Raw genomic sequence first — 25,499 nt, 5'->3', positions numbered from 1 at the left:
AGAGGTTTGGGTATGGGGATAAGTCTTTCCTTTTTATTTAATGCTGCATCATTTATCTAATGCTGCAAAACAGATTACACATTTAGTGTCCTATTTGCATTTTTTATGTTATAGTTTCTGTAGGTTAGGGAGTTAGGGCCTGGTTTATCTGGGTTTTCTGCTTCAGGGTCTCACTAAGCTGCAGTTTTGTAACTGGCTGAGGCTGAGGTCTCATCAGAGGCTCAAGTGGGGAAGAATCTGCTTCAGAACTCACTCAGGCTGTTGGCAGAGTCCTTACAGTTGTAGAACCAAGGCTTCCCACAGCTCCTAGAGGCATTCTGGTCACGTGGGTTTGTGCTTCATGTAGCTTAGAGTAGTACCAGCAAAGGAGAAAGAAACTCAAGAGGAAATCTACAAGCAATATGGAGTCTTAAAACATAATGAAATCACATTGTATCTCTGGGTCATATTTTACTGGTTAGAAGCCAATCGTAGGTCCCACCCACACTCAAGGGGGGGACTTATAGAACACCAAGATGTTATTGGTTTCTCTCAGTAACACAATATGGGCCTATTGTTATTTGATTTATTGAAACCCTTTTAGTTTGTACTACCTCCTGGGGTAATAATATTTTATGAGTTTCATAAGGAAGTACTTTGTATTTATCTAAATACACATCTTTCAAGCTTCCATGGTCCTAAAATACAAGCATCTGATTAACAAGTATAGGTTTGCCATGTCCATTTCTGTCATAATGTTAAAGACTTAGCCTTCCTTTTTTTCCCTTAAAAATAATTATAAAAAGTATACATGCTCATTGTAAAAATTCAGACAAAGCAGAAACGTGTAAATAAGAAGAGCCTAGCCCTGGCCAGGATGGCTCAGTTGGTTGTATGTCACCCAGTGCATCTGGAGGTTGCTGGTTCGATTCCCGGTCAAGGGCGCATGCCCAGGTTACCAGCTCGATCCCGAGAAGGAGGTATATTGGAGGCAGCTCATCGATATTGTGCTCTCTCTGCCCCTCCCCCTTCCTCTCTCTAAAAATCAATAAACCATTCCTTAAAAAATACCAAGAGCCGAAACCGGTTTGGCTCAGTGGATAGAGCGTCGGCCTGCGGACCGGGGGTCCCGGGTTCGATTCTGGTCGGGGGCGCGTACCTAGGTTGCGGGCACATCCCCAGTAAAGGGTGTGCAGGAGGCAGCTGATCGATGTTTCTCTCTCATCGATGTTTCTAACTCTCTGTCTCTCTCCCTTCCTCTCTGTAAAAAATCAATAAAATATATTTAAAAAAAAAAAAACACAAAAAACCAAGAAAAAAAATCCCAAACAAACAAAAAAGAAAAGCCTAAATCTGCATCTCATAAGTAAAAGTTCTGTTTATGCAGATAAGGTAACAGTGTAGGTATAGTGTGTGTGTTTGTGTGTATAATTTTGCATAAATGAAATCACTATACTTCCTGAAATCTGCTTTTTTTTCAACTGAACACCATATACGAGGACTATATTGCAGACATTCCCAAGGGCAGTAGATACAACTGCAGCATCACTTAGAGAGGATGCTCAGTATTCCACTCCTATACGGATGACATATTCCCTTGTACTTTCTTGTTCTTGGGTAAAAGGGAACTCGTGCATTTTTCTTTCTTCATTGGATAGCTTCCTCTTACCTTTGATAATGGTGTTTGCCATTCCTTCTCCCTCTAAAGTCAAGTTTCCTGACAAATGCAATGTTTGTCTTCCCTGAAACTGATAACATGGGAAGCAATTTTTCTTCTATTGTCTCACTCACTTTGGGTTTGCAGGTGGTTTTGGTGCTCAGTTTGCTCTGTTTTGCAGTAGATAGGGAGAGGCCGGGGCGTCTGAGGTGGCAAACCCGAGGTCAGCATGGATCAGGACTCAACACCGTAGTAGTTCTCTTGTCTGCAGAGGCCTCGGGTCCACTTGTGAGTGCCTGGCATCCCGGACAGCGGAAAGGGGAAATGCCATGTTTCCAAAAGTCAAAAAGACAGCAAAAACAGGACTGACAGAGAAAAGAAAAAGGAGCAAATGGAGGGATTCTCGAGGTTCAGAATCTGCCTCTGCCAACCTGTTGTTCGTAGCCACAGGCCTGGGCTCGGTGCAGAACGGAAGACTCGCTTGGAGAGCACTTCTGCCTTGGCGTCACAGGACAGTCACATGGCAGTAAACTCCCTGTTCTCGTATGGCATCAGTCAGCTTCTGTTCTTTTATGGCAGCACATGTTTGAAAGAGGTGGGCCATGAGCTTAGACCAGAGCCTCTGTTACCCTAAACATGTGTTATTGTGATTGTTACTTTTAAAATACCTTGTGCATCTCAAAGAAATGCTGATGTGGCATCCTGCCACATACCAGCGGTAAAGTCAGTCTACCTTTAGGTAAATCGAGTTATAACCTGAGCCAGTGTGCACTGATAAAGCTGTTGTGTTCGTTCAGAGTGACGGGAAGAGATGGGCCCATGTTCCTTGGCATAAGTAGCACCGGCACTGCCCTCTGAGCTGCAGTCTAGTGTCTGTTGCCCACCTCCCCTCTCATTCTTTACCCCCTTGCTCTCTGACCTCCCTCTCTCTCTCCTTGCCTCTGCCTCCCTCATCATCTTCCTTTTTCTCCTCCCCATAAACCTCACTCAGACAAGCAGGCTCTGACCTGGTTAGTTAATCTCTGGCCAGTGTAGAGAGTCCTTAAAAGGCAGTTTGGGGTTCAGGCACTGGTCCAGTTGATCGAAGCGGAGAACTTGTTTTGCTGGAAATACATATTTGCTATTCTCAGAGGGAGCAGTAGGGGGCAGTGTAACTGTCAGATGCTTTTGGCACCTGAGGCCTATCTAGTTACTTAAGTGAATTATTTTGGTACACTTCCTTATTGCAACTTTTTTTTTTTTTTTTGTAAAAGGATATATAAGAAAATACTCTGAAAACTGTAACACTATGTAATTTGAAGATGTTTTATGAAAAAGTTGTCTTACTAAAACCATCTAGTAAAAGAAAGCCTGTCTTTCTTGCTTCTGGAATCATGTAGAAAAAATATTTAAAAATAAATTTATAGTGATAAGTAAAGCTCTAAATTCATTTTACTGCTTTCTATGCAAGTTGTTATGTGTCTTTCAAGTACCTTTGTATGGGTCTTTACTTCTGAAAAATTCCCAATTTTATTTTTTCCCCTCAATCGAAAGGGAGAATTACCAAGATCTTCATCACACATCTTCATGGAGACCATTTCTTTGGCCTTCCTGGCCTCCTCTGCACCATCAGCCTGCAGAGTGGCTCCACGGCCACCAAACAGCCCATTGAGATCTATGGCCCCGCAGGCCTCCGGGACTTCATCTGGCGAACCATGGAACTCTCTCACACGGAGTTGGTCTTCCCGTACGTGGTCCACGAGCTGGTGCCTACAGCAGATCAGTGTCCTGCAGAAGAACTGAAAGAGTTTGCACACCTGGGTGGAGCAGACAGCTCTCCCAAAGAGGGACTGGGAAGGACTATCCTGCTGGACTCGGAAGAAAACTCATACCTTCTGGTCGATGACGAGCAGTTTGTTGTAAAAGCATTTCGCCTCTTTCACCGAATCCCCTCCTTTGGGTTTTCAGTGGTGGAGAAGAAGCGCCCAGGTAAACTCAATGCACAGAAGCTGAAAGACCTCGGTAAGTGTTTTCTTCTCTTCGTGTCAATCAAGCTGGTGGTCACTGAAGCTCTGGGAAGTGTTATAGCAACCTTCCTTTCCTGTCTCCCAGGCCTAAAATTGACATTTTCTCCACTTATTTCCTTTGCCCAGAGTTTGCTTAATAAGGGAGATTCCTGGCACCAAAAGATGCTATACAGAGCAAAACCCAAGTATATATAAGTTAATCCTTCTCTCTGCTGCTCCCCTGATGCACATTCTTAGTGTGGCTTATCTTCTACTTACACCCTTGCTTGGCAGGGGAGTGGTTGTTGTCTTAGGTCTAGGCTTTGTTTTTTCATGTCTCTCTTAAAAGATGTTTTCAGTGACATCTTCGCCTTGAGAATTTTTGCCGTATCTTAATCTTCAACTGCAACCACTTACTTTCAGGGTTTTCCTTTTCTGCCGTGATTAAGTCAGTGTAGTGTTCTGTATCCTTTGCCTCACCCTTTTATGTACCTGGGTTCATCACGGGAGAATACAAGCACACAAAGTGAGGCCTGGGGCCCGTCCGAGGCTTCTACCTCCTGCGTGCGAGGCCTTCATGCCTGGGGGTCTGCAGCGGCTCTGGAAGCGGTGCCCAGGCGTGTCGTACCGCCAGCATCTCCGCCTTCCTTGGCATGGCCAGGGCAGAGCCTCTGCAAAGCATGATGGAGTCTTTTGTGTCTTTGTTACTTTATTTACTCAGCCTCTTCCTTCATTTCCAACTAAAACAAAATGCGAAATAATGAGGAAAGATAACTTAGGCCAAAGGTATTTTTACTATCTAAAATCCTGTGGAAATATTCTTACATTGGGAAATTTTAAACATAATCTACGTTGGGATTAGTAAGCACTTCCTATTTGTTTGTAGGTATTATCCACAGTGATAATCAGATACTATTCTAGATTAATGAGATTTAAGCCCTGTTTGGTAAAGGTGGAACCGTCACTACACATGAAGAAGATTATTTTATTAAGCTATTCAGTGTATAAGTACCTTGTCATTACTTAAATGGGCTCTTAAGTTTTGCCCAGAGATGAGCTTATTAAATAAAGCACTCTCCAGAACTGAATCCCGCACACAGCGGAGCATCGAGGCTGTTATCTTGACTGTAATAATGTTGCAGTGGGACTGAGCTTAAAACTTATCTGACACATGTTCTTGGGAAATGTTTTAAGTGCTATGGCATTGCCAACATGGAACTTTTAACAAAGTGTAAATATTCCAGTTTCCCACAAATAATAAAATATTTAGACAAATTATGAAAAAAATAGATGCCTTTTCCATTTGCTATTTGCGTTGCTGCTAAAACAGACTCTCTTAACAAGTCATAAATTCCATTCCCCTGATGTGATGTTATCTGCCTCCATCATTATTAGGTGTTCCGCCAGGTCCTGCCTATGGGAAGCTGAAAAACGGAATTTCTGTTGTTCTGGAAAATGGAGTTACAATTTCTCCCCAGGATGTCTTAAAAAAGCCCATTGTTGGAAGAAAAATCTGCATTCTGGGTGACTGTTCCGGGGTGGTGGGCGATGGGGGCGTGAAGCTGTGCTTTGAGGCAGACCTGTTGATCCATGAAGCCACCCTGGATGACGCCCAGATGGACAAGGCGAAGGAGCACGGCCACAGCACGCCCCAGATGGCAGCAGCGTTCGCGAAGCGGTGCCGCGCAAAGAGGCTGGTTCTGACTCACTTCAGTCAGAGGTACAAACCAGTTGCCTTGGCCAGAGAAGGAGAGGCAGATGGGACTGTAGAGCTGAAAAAGCAGGCCGAATCAGTGTTAGATTTCCAAGAGGTGACTCTAGCAGAGGATTTTATGGTGATTGGCATTCCAATCAAGAAGTGAAGCCAGCATTCCTGGATACATACCGACATGTCCACGAATATGTTACTGAACCAACAAAGTTTGTTGTTTTGGTGTAAAATTATTTGGGTCCCATAATCCTAAAAATGATGGAGTGTCATTGCTGAACTGATCCAGCAGTGAGAGGGAGCAAGTGTTTTTATAATAAATCACTTCAGCCGAAACCGGTTTGGCTCAGTGGATAGAGCATCGGCCTGCAGACTGAAAGGTCCCAGGTTCGATTCCGGCCAAGGGCATGTACCTGGGTTGCGGGCATATCCCCAGTGGGAGATGTGCAGGAGGCAGCTGATCGATGTTTCTCTCTCATCGATGTTTCTAACTCTCTATCTCTCTCCCTTCCTCTCTGTAAAAAAATCAATAAAATATATATTAAAAAAAATCACTTCAAAAATAAAACAAAAGCTAGCATCCTTTTTAAAGCCCAGTTTGACAAAGTGATAGCCTCTTCAGGTGTCCTTTACGTTTTGGGCTGCTGCCTCAGATGTACCCCAGGCAGTCCTGGGCTTAGCTTCTGCCAGCTTTATTGCTGTTATTGGCAAAGTACGCAGGGCTTGGCCCTCGTGGCTAAAAATGGTATTTTGGCAGTTTGTGTTGAACCTGTTCATGTTATTAACAGGATAGAGAGAAGTAGAAGGAGACATTGGACACGCAGGATTGAAGCCGGCATGTTGGATCTTGAACTCTTGGCTGGAGTGCTGACTGCAGGGTCAGGCTAGGTGTTTATCCTTTAATTAATGTGTTATTGAACTTTCCTGTTTGCTCTAAACGTGTGGTCCTCAGCTCAGGTAATACCGCTCCCCTAGGTGGGGTTTTGAAATTGTGGGGATGTTTCTTGTCAAAATGACTGGCCGGTGTTTTTCAGTGGTTAAGAGTGTTGGCCTGCAAACCGAAGGTTCTTGGGTTCGATTCTGGGCCCCAATTGGGGTGCGTACAGGAGGTAACCAGTTGATGTGTCTCTCTCAATCAATGTTTCTCTCTCTTCCTCTCTCTCTCCCCCTCCCTTTCTTCCACTCTCTCAATGGAAAAAATATCCTCAGGTGTGGATTAACAACAACAACGAAAAAGAAATGACTGGGAGGTGGAGGGAGAGTACTACTGATATTTAGCAGTAGGAGCCAGGGATGCTAGATTCTGTAAAGTTTGGGTCAGCTCTGTACAATGAAGAATTATCTCACCCCAAAATACAAATTGCAGGCCTGTTGAGATACATAGCAAATTAAAATGTAGGCTCCCAATATGAATATACTTTTTCAAAATCCATGACATAATGAATTGAACTACTAGGTAAAGCATATTCTACAACAAATCCTAAAGAACTAGCTAAGTGAATTGGAATGTAATATCAAATATTATTTGACAGAAATGAGCCATAGCTGGAACTTACGAATGTGGAGGTAAAGAAATGATACCTATTCAACTGCACTTAATTTACATATTCCTATTAGTAATTCTTTGAGCACATTTTTAATAAATGTCCTTTCTAGAATAGCTTTTCCTTCTCACGTGCCTTCTACCTCCTTTCTGCCATGGGGTATCTGACTCATTAGACCCCAATATTTCTCAAAATGTGTTATATGGAAAGCTAGTCTCAAGTACTGGTTCATTCAAAAGGGTTCCCTAATCAAATCAGTTTGGGAAATCCTTTATGCTATGTGTTCCTGTGGGAGTGTCCTAATGCCCTTTGCTATATTAAAAACAGTACTGCTTGAGTGTTCATAAATCAGTTTTGGTGTCAGAAAGACCTGATTTCTGGGTTCCATTTTGTTCCGTACGGTGGAACCTGTGTGGTCTGGAGCAGATTAGTTACTCTCTCTGAGCTTCCGCTTGCTCATCTCTAAAATAGGAAAAAATAAGACTTGCCTCCCAGGATTATTGCAAAAATTAAGTGAGACAGTGCGTAAAAGGAGTACATCACCTTGCTTCACGGTGTTGAGACGTCTTTCAGTACAGGGCTGTCAACTCTATTGAACCCCCTTCTCAGTCCTATTTCATCACATACTATCTATTTCCATCTCAAGAACCCAGAGTTTTAGAGTACACTAGAGGCTCAGTGCACAAAAATTCGTGCACTTGGGCAGGGTGTCCCTCAGCCCGGCCTGTGCCCTCTGGCAGTCTGGGAGCCTCTGCGGGAGGCTACCAGGTGGGCCAATCGGGACGGCACTGGCTGGCTGAGCAGCCCCACCCCTTTCATCACACCTCTGCCACCGCTGGTCACTGCTGCCCCCCATTGCTGTCCCCGCCCTCTGCCTGCTGGCTTGCACCTTGGCTGTCCCCCCCCCCCACCACCACCACCACTACCAGTAGTTCCACCGTTCAGTCGATTTGCCTATTACTCTTGTATTATATAGGGTATTTAAAAGTATTGTGATGGTGTAAACTATTAAATTCCTTTGAGTTCTGGGGCTTCTCTAGTAAAATTTTTTGACTCCTGGATGGTTCTGGAGTCCCTAGTGTAGTGATAAGATGGTCTAGTAACTCAGGATCTCAGTCATTCTGAAGCCGTCTTCACAACAGCCCGATTCTGCCCTACTCTAGGCTGCCGGCCTGGCAAAGTACCAACGTTTGACCAGGCTTAAAGTGAAACTTGGTTCCTGAACTCTTTTCAAACAAGCATTTATTAGACACTTACTCTGTGACCAAACCTGTACAACAGGGAATGGCTAATACTAGTACCTCTGCTGCTGCATGGAGCTCTTGAGGGTAAAGCCTGTATCTTAGTCACCTCTCCATTCTCAGAAACACCCACCCAGAGCAGCACCCAGAAATGTGTATTGAAAGAAACGAGGTCTTGATATCATGAATGTGCAAACTTTAGAGCTTCAAGTGAAGGTCTGTGCCTAGTCCATTTCATTCCTGTATTTGTTCAAAAATGTTTAAACACCTGGTTTGGTGGTGTCCCATTCACTGAAAACCAACTAAATGCCAGGCCTTCCTGTGTTGGGACAGGGTAACTCCAGGTGACATGTGGACACAGAATGATGGACATATTTTCCGGATTAAAAAGCTGTTAAATCCAGGATAACAAGGAAGTTGAGGAGGGCGCCCAAGTTTACCCAAAGAGAAAAAATATTTCGACTCCTAAGTAAAGCTAGCAGAGAAACACTGTTGCTCAGATGTCAGCGTGCTAATTATGTACGCAGCAGACTTGGCAGGTACAAAGATTAAATTCGCCCACAAAAAAGTAAAAAGGGAAAGGCAAGGGATCAAGTTTCCAGCTAAATAAATACCCCTGCCACTTCCAGAAACTGCAGGCAGCCTCAGGTGGAGCTGAGCCCCATTTAGGCCTTCAGTGTCACCAAAATGAAACCAAGGGTATTTTGTCTAGGTGGTTCTCTGCATTGCCGTGCCTTCCAGAGGTCATAGGCTTGTCCACAGGAGGCCGTATCCCTGTCAGACATCCTGGACTGGGGTTGACCTTGTCGAGACACCCACGTCTGGGTGAGCAGCCCGAATGCTGATCCTCACTGGCTCACCCGCAGCCTTGCCGTGGAACACATCTTCATACAGCCAGTGCGTCCTGGAACACGATAGGTTTCCTCCCCCATATGCCTTTGCTGAAAGGCAGTGTGATCTGCTGCCGTGGTCTTCAAACTAGGGCAGTGGTTCTCAACCTTCCTAATGCCGCGACCCTTTAATACAGTTCCTCATGTTGTGGTGACCCCCAACCATAAAGTTATTTTCGTTGCTGCTTCGTAACTGTCATTTTGCTACTGTTATGAATCGTCATGTAAATATCTGATATGCAGGATGTATTTTCATTGTTACAAATTGAACATAATTAAAGCATAGTGATTAATCACAAAACAATATGTAATTATATATGTGTTTTCCGATGGTCTTAGGCGACCCCCGTGAAAGGGTCATTCGACCCCCAAAGGGGTCACGACCCACAGGTTGAAAACCGCTGAACTAGGGTATTTGTACCCCTGGGGTTAGGCAAAGACTTTTCTGAAGATACACAGGCATTCTTTCATATGAAATATTTCCTAAAGTCCATCTTCCTGGGAACTAGTGGTAGACAGGGTCTGCTGGTTCCACTGCACAGTGCTCCAGTCCAGATGACAAGCAGCTGGGATACCAAAGAAAGAGATAACTGGAATACTGGTATTGGGGTTGGAACCTGAATGATTAGATACATTCTTTTGCAAGTTGGGTAGTTTCCAATTTGTTGCTTTGAACAAAATTGAAGGAGGATCTAATCAAATCCAGATCAAGGAGTATATCTCATCTGTCTAAAGATAGATTTTTAAAAACATCTTTATTGAGCTATGATTCACATACCATACAACTCAATGGGTTTTCATCTTTTCCCAGAGCTGGGCAGCCATCACCACTGTCAATTTTAGGACATTTTCATTATCCCCCAAAGAAACCCCATACCCTTTGGCAGTCACTCCCACTTTCCTCCCAAGCTCCCAGCCCTAAGCTATTTTCTACCACTAATCTACTTTCTAACCACTAATTTACTCTCTGTCTCTATAGATTTGCCTATTCTGGATACTTCATATCAATTGAATCATACAATATGTGGTCCTGTGTGACTGGCTTCTTTCACTTAGCATAATGTTTTCAAGATGTATCCAAGTTGTAGCTTATATCAGTATGTACTTCATTCCTTTTTATGGCCAAATATTCCATTGTATGAATATACCACGTGTTTTTATCCATTCATCAGTCAGTCCAATGATAGATTATTTACAATATGCTTACATTAGGAATGAAAAAGGAGAAATTGCTACAGATCTTATTAATAAGTTAAAAGAGGATACTATAAGTAACTTTAATTTTAGCTAAAATTACTAAAACAACTTTCTTAAGAGAAAAACACAATTTTCCAGAAGTGACACAAGGAAAAAATGGTGACTACTCAGATTTTCTATTTATTAAAGAAAGTGAATTTGTGATTAAAACTCTTCTAAAAACAAAAACAAACCACCTCCAGGCCCAGATGGTTTTGCTAGTGACTCATTCTAAACAATTAGGGAAGAAATATACCTTTATTCCACAAACACTTCCAGAAAATAGAAAAGAGGGAACACTTCCCAACTCATTTTATGAGGTCAGTATAACCTTGATGCCAACATTTAAGGATGTTAAAAGAAAGGAAAATTACAGACTAATTTCTCTTATAAAAACCCTAAAGAAAGTAATTAGCTAATTGAATCCAGTAATGTATAAAGAATAAGATATCTTGGAAAAAGGAGTTTATTCCAGGAAGGGAAGGTTTGTTTAACATTTGAAAATCAGTATTATATGCCACATTAATATAATTAATGGGGGAAAACTGGTAAGATGATCTTGATAGGTACATTATTGATAAAAACCTATTACTCATTATAAGAACTTTTGCATATTAAGAATAGGGAATGCCCTTAATCTGATAAATATCTGCAAAAAATACAATAAATATTACATATATTTAACAATAAAATATTGAAAGCTTTCCTCCTGATATCAGAAATAGACAGGATGCCCACTGAGTACCACTTCTATACAACTTTGCTTTGAAGGTCTTAGTGTAGTAAGACAAGAAAAATGAATAAAAGGTATAAGGATTTAAAAAGAAATAAGACCCTGCCCTGGCCGGATAGCTCTGTTGGTTAGAGCATCGTCCCAATATATCAAGGTTGTGGGGTCCATTGCCTGGTCCGGGCACATACCAGAATCAACCAATGAATGCATAAGTAAGTGGAACAACAAACTGATGTTTCTCTCTTTCTCACCCTCTCAAGTCATTCTATCAATAAATAAATAAAAGGAAGAAATAAAACTCATTGTTAGCAGATGATATGATTATGTACATAGAAAATCCAAAAGAATAAAGGAGATAACCTGTTAGGATTAACTAGTGAATTTAGCAAGGTTGCTGGGTATTCAATTAGAATAAAGAAAAACAATTTTGTTTCTATATTCCAACAACAAACGAGTTGAAAAAATTTAAATGACACCATTTACAGGAGCATTGAAGCCATCAAAAATTTAGGAATAAATCTAAAGAAAAATATATAAGACTTCTCTATTGAAAATTAAAAAGTATTCAGATATATTAAAGAAGACTCAAATATACAGAACAGCACACCATCTTAATAAATTTGGAAAATTTAGTATTGGAAAAAATGTCATTTTTTTTCCTAAATTTATCTGTAGTTTCAATGTCAATCAAAAGCTCTGCAGGTTTTTATGTGGATATAGATGAGGAAATTGATAAGCTGTTTCTGAAGTTTATATGGACATGCAAAGGACCAAGGATAGCCAGGAAAATCTTGAAAGAATAGCATTAGGAGACTTCACTACCAGATATAATGTGTTATTATTGTAAGGAAGACATAATGGAGTGAAATAAAGTCCTGAAGAAAAAAAAACACCACACATACATAGTATTTTATTTATGACAAATATGAAATTCCTAAGCAATAGGGAAAGGATTGTCTTTTCAATAAGTGAGGGTCAATCAGATGTCCATAGTGAGAAGTAATGACCTTGATTCCTCCCTGAATACACAAAAATCATTTTCAGATGGACTTTATATGTAAATGTAAAGATAAGATGGAATAACTCCTGGACTTGGGGTAAGGGAAGATTTCTTAAACAGAATACAAGTGCTAACAGTAAAGAAAACAGATTGTTAAATTGGACATTAAAATTAGGAACTTATATTGATAGAAGACGCTATCAAAAGAGTGAGTAGGTAAGCCGCAGAGTGGTGGAACATATTTGCAATACCAAGAGCTGATAAAGGATTTGGATCTAGAATTCAACAGTAGTGCCACTGCTGTTGCTTCATAACAGATTACCACAAAATATTATGATTTATTGTCTCACAGCTTTGGTAGGTCAGGACTCTGGGCACCGCTTAGCTGGGTGCTGCTGGCTCTAGTTCTCCCATGAGGTTGTAGTCAGGCTGCCAGCTAGAGCTGTGATGACTTCTGAGGGCTCCACTGAGGGGAGCCCCTTTCAAGCCTTCTCCTGGGATTGTTGGCAGACCGTGGTCCCTGGCCACATGGACCTCTCCATGGGGCTGCCCCTTGGCATGGCAGTTGGTTTCCCACAGGACCAGCAAGAGCAAGCGAGCACTCGACAGGGGTGCACAGTCTTTTCATAACTTCACCTGGAAAGTGACATCCCATTGCTTCTTCCATATTGTAGTCATTAGAAGGGAATCAGTCCAGCTCACACTCAACGGAAAGGGATTATACAGGGGTGATTGTGGGGCCATCTTGGAGGCCTCCTACCATAGGAATACAGGCAGAGGCAAGAATAGGTGGAAAGAAAGGCAGCCCGGCAGCATAGAGCCCTGGGTTCAGTCTCTGGACCTCCTCTGCTTCTTTCTCTTCCCTTAACCCACGAGCTCCCCCGGCATGCTTCGAACACATCGCTTCCTGCTTTCACAAATGCCAGCTGGGTTCCTGTCACTCACAAAGAAATGCCCTCCCAGCCCCTGGCCTGGTCACTGAGGATGCAGTGATGACCTGGACACTATGCTGAACCTCAAGTTGCTTACAGCCTCCAGAGAGAGACAAGAGGGAACAGAGGTGGCTCCCAATGTAGTGTGGACAGACAGAAAGGGTGCAGGACTTGGTCGAACCAGGCTCTGACACATCTCTCATGGCGTTGGTCAACTTCCTTAAGTTCTTATGGCCATTATATTCAAAATAATATTGCCCATGATCAAACCAATAAATACCAATTGAGCACCTATTATACGCAAGGCTCAGCATAAGACCTGTGATACAGACCTGTGGGACATTCTAAGAGGGGTAGGCGTACTTCTCAAAAATAACAAAGAACACCTGGTAAACATAAAATGAAGTCATAGGGACAACCTATTCCTGTCTGTGTCTTTCTAGGAGAACACTTCAGCATGGTGACTGAGAGCATGGGCTTTAGAACCCCGGCTCTGTCACTGGCCATATGACCACTGGCCATGTGACCTTTTGGGCAAAGTCACTTAATCTCTGTGAGACTCAGTGTCCTCCTCTGTAAACTGGATAGTATAACAGCATGTATTTCACAGGATTGTTAGGAAGATTAAATGAGTTGATATGAATAAAGCACTTAGAATAGTGCTTGGCACAAAGTAAGTCCTCAATAAATGTTAGCAAACAATATTATGTCTAAACTAGAGGCCCAATGCACAAAATTGCAGGGTCTCTAGGCCTGGCCGACGATCAGGGCAGATCTGTGGGGTGACTGGCAGAGTGATTAGGGGGCCCCCACTGGCACCTGCCTTGGCCGGTCTTGTGCCGCCCATTCCTGTGGGGCAATCGGGGGCTGGCGCCAGCCCCACTCCCCAATCGCCCCGCCACCGGTCGCCTTCCTCTGAGGGGTGAACGGCGGGGCGATTGGGAGGCCCCTGCTGGCACCCGCCTTGGCTGGCCTGGGGCCTGTGTCCTGGGGGCAGCTCCTGCATTGAGCGTCTGCCCCCTGGTGGCCAGTGCACATCATAGTGACCGGTTGTTCCACCAGTCGTTCTGCTGTTTGGTTGATTGGTATATTAGGCTTTTATTATATAGGATTGTATAGATTATAAATTCTTCAAAAGCAGGAGGCCTCGCCTTCTTTGTAGCTCAGCTAACATGTAGAGGCCACTCTAGATTTCTCTACTTGCTTGGCTCAGCAAGTATTAATTTATTAGCAGATGCAGGCATTGTCTTGCTTGCTGGTTTCTCCATCTGCTCTAAATTTAGTACTAAATAAAGACAGCTGTGGGGGTGGAGGAGGTTTTAGAGATCTCCTGTCCAAATACATTGGGATTTTGTTTTGTTCAAAAGCTGTAATCCAAAGAGAGTTTAGCAGCATCTGCTGAAGACCATTTTTAGGCACAATTTGCAGAAATTTGTAACGTCTATTTACATTGTTATGTGCATCCATACTTTGAATCTTCAGCCATTTGCATCTAGTAATATCCTAACTGATGTTCCAAATTTGATGCTATTCTGTATATAAGCCTGCATAATTCCTGACTGATTATAATGTATGGATATTAAATAAATTTACTTATGAAAAGCAATTCACTTTTTCAATCTTGATAAGTGGAATAGTCACAACCCCACAATCCCAGGTTTGAATAAAGGTCCCTGCTCAAATGTTACTTCCTCAGACAACTTTCCTTGTTACCCTATCCTAAATAGTATTCCACCCCCTCTTCAAACCTAATCCCTCTCTATGGTCCTTTTTAAAATAGCCCTTATTACTGTTTGATGCTTTCTTATTTGTTTGGGTCCATGTTCATTGTCTGTATCACCTACTAAGAATGTAAACTCTTCAAGGACAAGGGATTTGACCCATACACCACTTTACCCCTATCTAGAACAGTGCCTGACAAAGAGTAGATACGCAAAATTTTGTCGGATAATAGAATTTTCACTTAACTCTCAGGGAAAAAAATTTTAAACAAGCGCGATGGTACCAACTTCTATAGACGAAGTAACCAAAGCTGGGAAAGCCCAGTCACTTCTTTCCCAGAAGCACACGGTGAGGGAGCCAGACTTGCCCCTCGGACTCCGGAGCCCACTGTCATCTCCAGCTCTACGCCCCTGTCTTCTAATGAAGTAGGATGTAAACATACAGGACAGTAGGAAGGCAAGGATGAGATCAGCTGGGATGGAGTCATTGGTAGGAGGAGGCTTGGGCCTCATGGGTGGGATGAGAGAGATTTGGAATGTGGAGGGGGGAGGGAGGGCCAACCTTGGACCTGGGCCTGCTTGCACGGGTGGCCTTCCCCTTGGCTGCAGAATCAGTTCCAGTTTGCCCCTGGGGGAGCAGCAATGATGGAGGGCAGGGCCTTTGGGTCAAGCCCTCCAATTAAGAACACTTTCCAAGGAACCTTAGTGGACTGTCAGGACTCCAGTCGGGACCAGAATTCTAGTGGCCTGGATAGCCTCAGGCGAGTTCGGAGGAACTCCCAGTTACCTGTGTGCTGGGGAGGGCAGATGGGCATCCAGGCTGGGGAGGGGCTTCTGAGCCAGGGCATCTTTCTTAGCAAGAATCGGTGTTATGGTAAACCAGGGAGGAGCTGACCCCAAAACCAGCTTCCCTAGAATGGAGAAGGGAGGGGAACAGCCACCACCACCAGTGGCCTCAGGGGCCTGTGGCCCAGAGAGTGCTGGGTTCTCATTTCCTTGCTGATGAAATGTGCTGGCATAGATGCCCAGGTACCCAAGTGATGGAGGAGGCTTGCTTGGCGCCAGCAAGGGCTGTGGCCCCAGCACGTTTTAGGAGCAGACCCCGCAGGTCTGCGAGGGGCTGGCTCTGCCGGGGTAAGCTGTTGACACAGGCAAGAGAGCACCCCGGGCAGGAAGCGCTGGAAGTGTTGGGAGAATTGAAAGGCAGAAGGTGGGTTCAGTTTGTCGGAAAGGCCGGGGAAGTGAGAGTCAGCCAGGGAAAGAAAGGGGAAGAAGCAGAAGCAGAGAGGCAGCCACGGCCCTGGGAGAAAGGGAAAGGAAAACCTTAGAGCTGCAATGTCCTGGGAGCCTCAGGGGAGCCAGGGCTCTGCTGGCCACCTTTTCCTGGAGGAGGGGCCGGAAGAAGCCGAGTTCTGGAACCAGCTAGGCTTTTCGTTGGCATAGCCGTCCGAGATGTGAGTGATGAGCTGCTCAAATGCTCACAGCATCCCTCTCCTTCAAATGCCTCATTCCTACCTCCAAAAGGTGGCACTTGATTATCCTTGAATCTTTTATTTTTTTAAATATATTTTTATTGATTTCAGAGAGGAAGAGAAAGATAGAAACATGCATGATGAGAGAGAACCATTAATCAGTTGCCTCCTGCACGTCCCCTACCGGGGGCTGAGCCTGCAACCTGGGCATGTGCCCTTGACCTTCAGTCCACAGACTGACACTCTATCCACTGAGCCAAACCAGCTAGGGCTCCTTGAATCTTAAAAACAAACAAACAAACCAACAAACAAGGCTAGTAACTCATTTTGGTTCAAAGTAAAGTGAGCTATTTTCCTCAAGGTCTCCCAAGAAAAATGCTTTAAAAATAAGAAAATGTTTTGGTAAAGTTAAGGGAAGATATTTTACCCCTAAGAATTGAAAACAAAGAACCTTTCACACAAATATTCATTATAAAAATTTTTTGTCACTAAAATTATGTCATGACCCAAATGCCAACTCCGTCTTTTTAAAAATGTTTTGTGTTGTTTGCTTTTGATGAAATCGTCGTTTCCAGCAAGCCCTGCCTGCAATGTTCTCTCTTGTGCCTGTGACGCCGAGTGAGACTGTTAGATGCCAAGTTCACTTGTTGGACTGAAAAGTGCCCAGATTTGGAGTCTCCTGGGGGAAGGGAAAGACTGAGCAAATTATAACCGTTTCCGTTCACGTGCCTCACCTTTCATTCCTCACTCGACACTACAGTAGGGCACACAGTAGGCTCCCTCTGCTTGTTTATTAAATGAAAGGATGTTTGGAAAAAGAAAGCGGAGCATCTCACTGAAAAGCGTTTGAGGTGCATAGAATCACAACTGTGGCTGCCTCCTAAGTCACTTAGTGTTCCTTCCCATTATTCCTCTTCCCCCAGGTTTTGGATTTCAGGCCCTGGAGGTCTGGGCCCTGGAGGCTAGGCCTTGTCTCTGGAACTCCTGTCCAGGGGCCAGCAACATCCGCCTCACCTGGGAGCTCGTGTGAAATGTGGACCCTCCGGCCCCATCTCAGATCCACAGAATCAGAACCTGCACTTTAACAGGATCCCCAAGTGGTCTGTGTGCTGTTAAATGGAGAAGCACTGCTCTAAAGCGCCTGGGCCACTGCCTTCCGGAGGCACCTGGGCAGGGGACCCTCCTCCACCCTGGCCTCAGGGTGTAGCTATTTGGGTGGCTGGGCAGCTCCACCCCAAACACGGTGTCGATGGTGTAGACGGCTGGAGATGGCAGAGGGTCCAGATTCCAGCTCTGCTGCTAAAGGAACCTCTTCACATTGACAAGTGACTTAAACATTTTTACATTCAATTTTACAGAAAACTTGCAAGGATAGTACGAGGAACGTCTATATTCCCTGAATGTCTATATTCCCTATATATACCCCGGATTCACCAATTGTTAACGTCTTGGCACATATGCTTTAACGTTCTCTCCCTCCCCATATATTACTATTTCAGTGCTATTGGAGGGCTAGTTGCATACACGGGCTTGCTTTTCCCTTAACACTTCAGTGCGGACTTCCGAAGAACAAGGAACACCATTCCAGGCCAGGTCCAGGGAGGCAAGCAAGGCCTGGGAGTAAATGGCCTCGTGAGGGCTTCCTTACATCTCACACCCTAGGAGCCTTGCTTGCCGAACCCTAGTCCTGGCCCTGTACACTACAGTGATCAATCAGGAAATCGAACATTGATTCAATACTATTATCGAATCTACTGTCCATATTTCAATTTTGCCGGTCATCCCGATAATGTCCTTTAGAGCAAGTGTTTCCATACCCAATTTGGGGTCGTGCATACCATTTATTGTCATAGCTTCTGAAGCTCCTTCAACCTGGAGCAGTTCTTCAGTCTTCTTTTGTCTTTTAGGACATTGACATTTTTGAAAAATACAGAACAGTTTGTTTTTTTTATAGAAAGTCCCTCAGTATGGGGACAACGTATTCTTAATCTCTTGGTGGTTCAGTTTCATCACCTATAGAATGAGAATAATGCCTGCTTCATGTTGAATCAAATAAGACGTGTAATAGACTTGCCATATGGCAGGTATAGGAGGATTAGAAAGTAGCTAACACTGATTAGATGCTTGTCGGTACCATGCCAAGGGCTTCCCATGCGTTATCTCATCGAGGCCTCTCTGCAGCTCTGTGACACAGCCTCCATTTCACACCCATTTCACAGATGAAGCAACGGAGACTCTGAGTACTTGGCCCAAGGTCTCACAGCTAGTAAGGAGGGAAATGGAGACCTGAAACAAGTCAGTCTGCCTCCAAGAACTCTTTGCTTAGTAACCATGCTTGTGACGTTTATCTGAAATGTAAATTTTTAACATAAAATTTACATAACATGAAACTTACCATTCTAAACATTTTATTTCACCCAGCTTTATTGAGATATAATTGACATATAACATTGTGTAAGTTTAAGGTGTACAACATGAAGATTCTATACATGTATGTAATACAAAATGATCACCATTATAAGGTTAGTTAACACATCCACCACCTCAGATCATTACAGTTTCTTTTATTATGGTGAGAACATTTAACACGTATTCTCTTAGCAACTTTTTAATAAAATGTCTTTTATTGTTGAAAGTATTACAGATGTCCCTTTTTCCCCTCCCGTCGACTCCCTCTACTCCACACCCACCCCTCTCAGGCCTTCACCATACTATTGTCAGTGTCCAAGGGCTATGCATATAAACATATAAGTTCCCTGGTTAATCCCTCCCCACCTACTCCCCGCCTTCCCTCTGAGCCTCATCGGTCAGCAACTTTCAAGTATATAAATACAGCATTGCTAACTATAGTCACCATGCTAATATTGATCCCCAGAACTTATTCATTTTATAACTGGAAATGTGTACCCTTTACCAACATCTCCCCATTTTCCCCACCCCCATTCTCTGGCAACTATCACTTTGTTTCTATGCGTTTTAACCATTTTAAAGTAGACAGTTCAATATATGTTAGTACACTGACAATGTTGTACAACTATCATCACCATCTAATTCCAGAATATTTGCATCACCCAGAAAAGAAACCCTATGTCTCCCAACTCCCCTTTCTCCTACCCCTGACAACCATTAATCTGTTTTCTGTTTCTATGGATTTGCATATACCCACAATGGAATACTACTGAGCAGTAATAAAAAGGAACCAACTACTGATACACACAATAACATTTTGAATTTCAAAAACATCAAGCTGAGTGAAAGAAACCAGATACAAAAAAAAACACACAACTCCATACTGTCAGATTCCATTGTGGTTTCCCATGAAATTCTAGAAAAAACAAAACCTTAGCAATAGGAAGCATGTCAGTGGTTCCTGGAGCCAGGAGTGTGGGGGTGGGGACGGACTGCAAAGGTGCACAGGGAACATTCTGGAGTGATAGAAATGGTTTAAAACTTGATTGTGGCACCCATTGTGTTGTAGGCAGTTAGATAGACATGAGCAGAGCAAGGACGATGGGCCAGATATAGAAGGTCACCAGGTGGAAAGCCCGGGATGCCTAGCAATGGACAATCAATTGTAGGGTGGGACCTCATCCCCTGGGTGACTCCCCCACCCCGCCTCCTAGTGTATCACTGGTCGTGCAGTTTGGACCCCCTGACCTTTCCTCCCTAGAGATAACACCTGGGCCTCAGTTGTATTTCAGCTCCAGGCCCAGAGTGACATCAGGACCAGCTGCAGTGAATAATGTCCCCAAAGGCCAATCAATCAGTGAAGGCCACAACCCTGAAAAGACACACTTGGAAAACTGCTGAATATTCTGTTAAGATCTTCCCCTGGGACCTCCCCTAAAATCTCCACCCTTGGAATCCTTAGGATGGAGGACCCAGTGGACTGTCCCTCCCAGGAGCACGCCCATGCCTTTCCCTGCCCTCTCCTCCTCCATGTACATTACCATCAGCTTCCTCACTTCCTCACTCCCAAGCTCCAAGGGCCCTTCCTTTCTCCCCAGAACTTGTTTGCTACGCCCGTTTCTTCTAGGAAGTACTTCTTCTACCTCTGTAACTTACCACATAAATGTTCTCTTACAGTCTGGGTCTTGGCTCTGAATTCTTTCCGAGCCAGAACCCGCGTACCGAGCTTGCTGAACCCACGATTGGTCTGACCCCATGGGTCACACACCTAGTGCGTTCCCCGCCATCTTCTCCAGGTGCATGGCATATACATTTACCCAAACTAATCTAACTCTCTACTTTAAAAAGTTTATAAATGTAAATTATGCCTCAATAACACATTTTAAAAACAAACAAACAAACAAACAAACATATCTGTCCCTCAGCGGAGTTCAAGTCATCAGTATGTCTTCCTTCACAGTTGGGCCCCAAATCTATCTTCCCCGCCTCATCTCCCTCCTCTCGCCTCCATGTGTTCATCCAGCAAACATTCTCACACCTGCTGTGTGCAAGGCCCAGTGTCAGGCACCCACAGAAAGTGAGGAAGGAGAATCTCTGTCCTCAGGGGACTCACTGCCTAGTCTGGGAGCAGCAAGGACACCGACCCCAACAAACAGCAGGGATCCCAGAGGATCACTGAGTCTCGAAGGAGAGGAATATGAATGTACATTCTAGTCGTTTTGAATTGCAAGTCTGAGTCAGGTTTCAATTTAATTTTTGAATAGGTAATACATTGACATAATTTGAAAAGAAGTTATGCATTGAAAAATTTCCTCTCACCCATCCCCTATCTGCCCAGTTCCCACTGATCCCCACATAAGAAAATATAACATACACATTCTGGACCTTGCATGTTAAATATAGCATAACATACACATTGTTCTGCAGTAAACCTTTGAGAACTAGTCATATGGTTACAGCAAAAAGTTTCACTCTATTGTATAGTTACCTAGAGTTCCATTGTATGGATGGGTGATAATTTATCCAATCTCCTTTTGGTAAACACTTGTTTCTGATAGTCTGTTATGGTAAACAATGCTGTGATATGTAATCTTCTATGGGTGGAATTTTATGTTTTATTTTGTATATGGCAAATATATCTCTGGCTACATATTGGATTTTATAATAATTTCTTTACTAGAGGTCCAGTGCATGAAATTAGTGCTGGGGGGGGGGGGGGGAATGGGTCCCTCAGCCCAGCCTGCACCCTCTCCATTCCGGGATCCCTCGGGAGATGTCCGACTGTCAGCAATGGGACATCCCTCTCGCAATCTGGGACCGCTGGCTCCTAACCGCTCACCTGCCTGCCTGCCTGATCGTCCCTAACCACTCTGCCTGCCTGCCTGGTTGCCCCTAACTGCCTTCCCCTGCTGTCCTGGTTGCCCCTAACTGCTCTCCCCTGCCGGCCTGGTCACCCCTAACTGCCCTGCTGGCAAGGTTGCCCCTAACCACCTCTGCCTCGGCCCCTGCCAGCACGGCTTTGTCCGGAAGGATGTCTGGAAGATGTCCGATCTAATTAGCATATTACCTTTTTATTAGTATAGATATTTTACATATCCCACAAATATGCCAACCGCTCTTGTATCTTTAGGCTGTTTTCTGTGCCTTGAAAGTCCCCACTGAGTCCTTTTCTACTGGCAAACTCCTATTCTCCCTCAGGATCCAGCTCAACTGCTTCTTTCCTGTGAAGCCTCCTCAATTCCCTCGGGCCAGATGGGGCTGCTCCCTTTCCTCTTCCAGTATCCCATTCCCACGTCCTCGGAATTGTTGGTTAACAGGTCCCCTTCCCTCCTCAGACTGGGAGCTGCTCAAGAGCACGTGCTACGGCAGATTTATCCCAGAGACCCTTAGTGCTTGGCACCTGGTAAGTGTTAAGTGAACGCTCATTGCACGGTTAGCGCTGACTCAGGGGTGCTGTGTGCCCCGCCCTCACGTTCAGCTGCCTCCCAGCCTCGGCGAACAGAGGACTGACCCCAAACAAAGGTGGGCTGTGATTTCCCTTCCACCCACCTAATTCCTTCCTGCCGGCTCCACCCCTTTCCCCCCTTGGGATTCTGTCCACAGCTGCCCTTGCGGCCCGGCCCGTGCTGGATCTGGCTCGAATAGCAGCTATTACAGCCTTTTAGAAAATAAATAACGAAACGAAATGGAGCACGGGCTCCACCCATCTTCTCTCTTCCTCATCAAGTCCTTGGCCTCCCCTGAAACCGAGAGAGCAAATCACTGGCTGGTCACATGCACATCAGTCACCCTCGGACATGACTTCCGACGCTGTCAGCCACAGGAGACGACGGTTTGCTGTGGTACTTTTAGGAGTGTGGGAAACGCGGATAATATGCAGGTGGATCGATGCTAAGTGATTTTTAAGGGCAACTTGAATTGTTTTTACACACATGGGGTTAACTCTAAAATGTCAGGATGCTTGCCCATGCCTGGAGCTGTCGACTGCTAGGTTGTTTCCATGTCACACATTATTCTGTTACAGTACTTCCTGGGGGCCATGCTGGAGGTGAGCACTCTCTCCACCTCGGGGATGAAAAGGTGAAAGCTCTGTATTCTCCTCACTCTGGGGGAGCGTCCTATGGCAGGCGGCGGAGCCATCAATAAAAGCAAAAGGGAAGGAAGCTTTCCGGGCGCTACCCGCCCAGAGAGAGGCGGATGCAGGAATTGAGGTGTTCCTCCTGAAGGCCCGGGAGAGGGGTGGCTCAGCTCCGTGGAGAGCTTTGGGACTGGTCTTCCCACATTCTTCTCGCTGACTCCTCACAGAAATGGGAGAAACCGTGTTTCTTCCTGTACCTTCAAAGGTCAGATCTAAAACGTTCCATCATAGTTTTAAATAATGGCAAAGCTTGTTATTTCTGGCACATTACAAGTGTTGGCATTTTAAAATAAGATTCTTACATCATTTTCTAAGTGTATCCAAGGGGATCTAAATATCATAATGCATCTATCATCTATTTTAAAAAATACATGAACAAGCTTTTCTTTAAAAGAAATTTTACCTCATTCTTTTTCCCCTTATCTTGCCCCTGAACATTTTAATATAAGACTTTAGGCTGGAAAGTTTTATTGATCAGCCTATCATAGTTCCCTACAAAAAAATAAAATTTTAAAACTCATCCTTATTTTATTATTGATACAATTTTGAATACTTAATTGCTTTAAACATAAAATACTATAAATTTTGATAAACTATTAAAATTAAAGCATATATATTTTTTAATCCTCATCAGAGGATATGTTTATTGATTTTTAGAGAGAGAGAGAGAGAGGAAGAAAGAGAACAAGAGAGAGAGAGAAAGAGAGGAACAGAGAAATATTGATGTGAGAGAGAAACATCGATATGTTGCCTCCCATATGCACCCCTATCGGGGATTGAATCCACAACTTAGGTATGTACCCTGACCAGGACTTGAACCCAAAAGCTATTGGTGAAAGGGATGACACTCCCAACAACTGAACCCCCTCCCCGGCCAGGGAAAATCTATGATGGAATGAGTTTAAGAGAGGCTGGGAGAACCTCTCACTCAAAAGCCTAAAATATGCCACATGTAACCTTGTGTGTTGTTATGATTTGATTATATGTGTATGTAGTCTTACTGTATTTGGCATGTTTATAAACTTGATATAAATGTATCATATGGCATGTATCTGCTGCTACAGAATGGGAGAAGTAGAGACAGAAAGTATAGAAAATTTTAGAAGCTTTGTTGCAAAGGAAGCAGAGAAATGGGGCAGTAGCTGACAGTGGAAGTGAAGATTTTGTAAGACTGGAGAAATAACAGCTACTGTAAGCTTATAGGGGTGACCCCAGTAGAGAGGGGGACATTGATAACATAGAAGAGAGGGTATAATTGCCGGAGTGAAGGTGATGATCTTGATCAGGCAAGGCAAGATTGGGATCTATTGCCTTGGCTGAGGGACCTGGCTTTGGCGAGGAGCTTGGAAAACTCACCCTGTACTGGAGGGAAAGGTGAAGAAGAGGTTCTAGATGCTGGTTTGTGACTATGGGTAGATGAGATGGTGGGAAAACTGTGGAAGTTTTCATCTCATGGCTTCAATTTTCTCCATGAACTAGAAAGCAAGGTCATTAACTGAGAATGATGATTGAGGGAAAGAGGTGTAGGTTAGAGGACAGAAAAAGTATGAAATCCAGAAGAATGGTGGAGGGAAGTGGGATTCATGGGCAGCGCTAAGGGCCCACTTGAAGTTCCCACTGATGAAATGAAAGTGAAACGAGTCAGTGTGACTGTTTTTCTGTAGCCACATTCAGGTGCATGGGTGCTGGCGCGGAGTAGGTGGAGAGCTGGCTTGAATCCAGGACTGTGGTTTTGCCCAGCAAGCAGGAAAAGGGGGGAGGCGAGTCTGGGGGTTGAGAGTGTGTGCCCGGAAATGATGGTAATAATTGGCCGTGGTAAGAATGGGAGAAAGTGGGTGTGTGGATTGAAGAATTGTTGGAGTTAGAGTGCTATAGGGAAATGAGGAAATACGAGGTGGTGTTCAGAGTGTGATATGTTTGAAATTGTGAGTATGAAGAAGTTGCAGAGTTTGATAAGGTTCCTGTGATTATACTCATGGGAGCAAGTGGCTGAGTTAGGGTAGGACAAGATTCTTGGAGGAGAAGTCAAGGAACTGAGAGGTCAAGGCCATGAGAAAACCATCTTAGTATAGTATAGTATAACCACCGAGAGTTGAGACAGAAGTGGCATTGGAGTGACTGACAGGAGCACATGGTGAAAAATTGAAGGGGAATGAGAATAAGATGAGGAGTACTGAGTAACAAGATTTAAAGCTGCAGGTTAATAGAGAGGAGAGGGGGTGGTCTGGAAGCATGCTGAGGAATAAGGACACCTGCCTCACCTCCAGGCACAGGCTAAGGTGCTTATGGTTGAAAATACAGTTGCTACTACTTGAGAGGGAGAAGGGGAAGCAGTGTCCCAGGGGTAAGTCAGGTTTCCTTTAGCAAGAAGGTGAAGGGAACCTGAAGAAAAGTCCTGAGGTTAAGCTTATAGGAATTGTCATTTGCATAAATAAACAGGTGTGGTGGACAGACTCTAAGGTGGCCCCTATGATCCTCACCTCCTGGTGTTCATGCCCTTGTGTAGTTTTCCTTGAATGGGGATGGGACTTGGGATTTGCTTCTGGCCAGTCAAGTAATGGCAAAGGTGTCGGGATATATGTGATCACGTGTATGTGATGATGTTACATAAGGTTGTAACCAATGTCTTACACCAAAACTGTCCCCCTTGCTGGCTTTGAAGATGCCAGCTGCCATATTGTAAGCTTCCCCATGGAGAGGGTCACATGTCCCAGAACTGGGGGAGCCCACAGCCAGCTAGGGACTTAAGGCCCTCAGGTCCTGCAGCCTGCAGGGAACTGAATGCCGCCGACAACCAGGTGAACTGGGAAACGGATCCTTTCCCAGCCGAGCATCACGATGTGGTCTTGCAGAG

General features: G+C 44.2%; 1 protein-coding gene across 3 annotated transcripts in view; it reads left to right on the top strand.

Annotated features, from left to right (window-relative positions):
* Positions 1-18,735, top strand: part of ELAC1 (elaC ribonuclease Z 1) — a 28,120-nt gene extending 9,385 nt beyond the window's left edge. The window contains exons 3-5 of one of the 3 annotated variants that reach the window (XM_036321928.1): positions 3,170-3,637; positions 5,017-5,341; positions 17,022-18,735. In XM_036321928.1, coding sequence (XP_036177821.1) covers positions 3,170-3,637; positions 5,017-5,341; positions 17,022-17,064 — 836 coding nt within the window. In that variant the 3' untranslated portion in view covers positions 17,065-18,735. Of the gene's footprint in view, positions 1-3,169; positions 3,638-5,016; positions 5,666-6,117; positions 9,217-17,021 lie in introns of those variants that run through there. The other 2 variants (XM_036321927.1, XM_036321926.1) reach the window with 2 other exon arrangements.
* The last annotated feature ends 6,764 nt before the right edge of the window (positions 18,736-25,499 follow it).

Source organism: Myotis myotis, unplaced genomic scaffold (genome assembly GCF_014108235.1).
Source record: "Myotis myotis isolate mMyoMyo1 unplaced genomic scaffold, mMyoMyo1.p scaffold_m19_p_9, whole genome shotgun sequence".
NCBI lineage: Eukaryota > Metazoa > Chordata > Mammalia > Chiroptera > Vespertilionidae > Myotis > Myotis myotis.
This window is presented reverse-complemented; position numbering and strand designations above follow the sequence as displayed.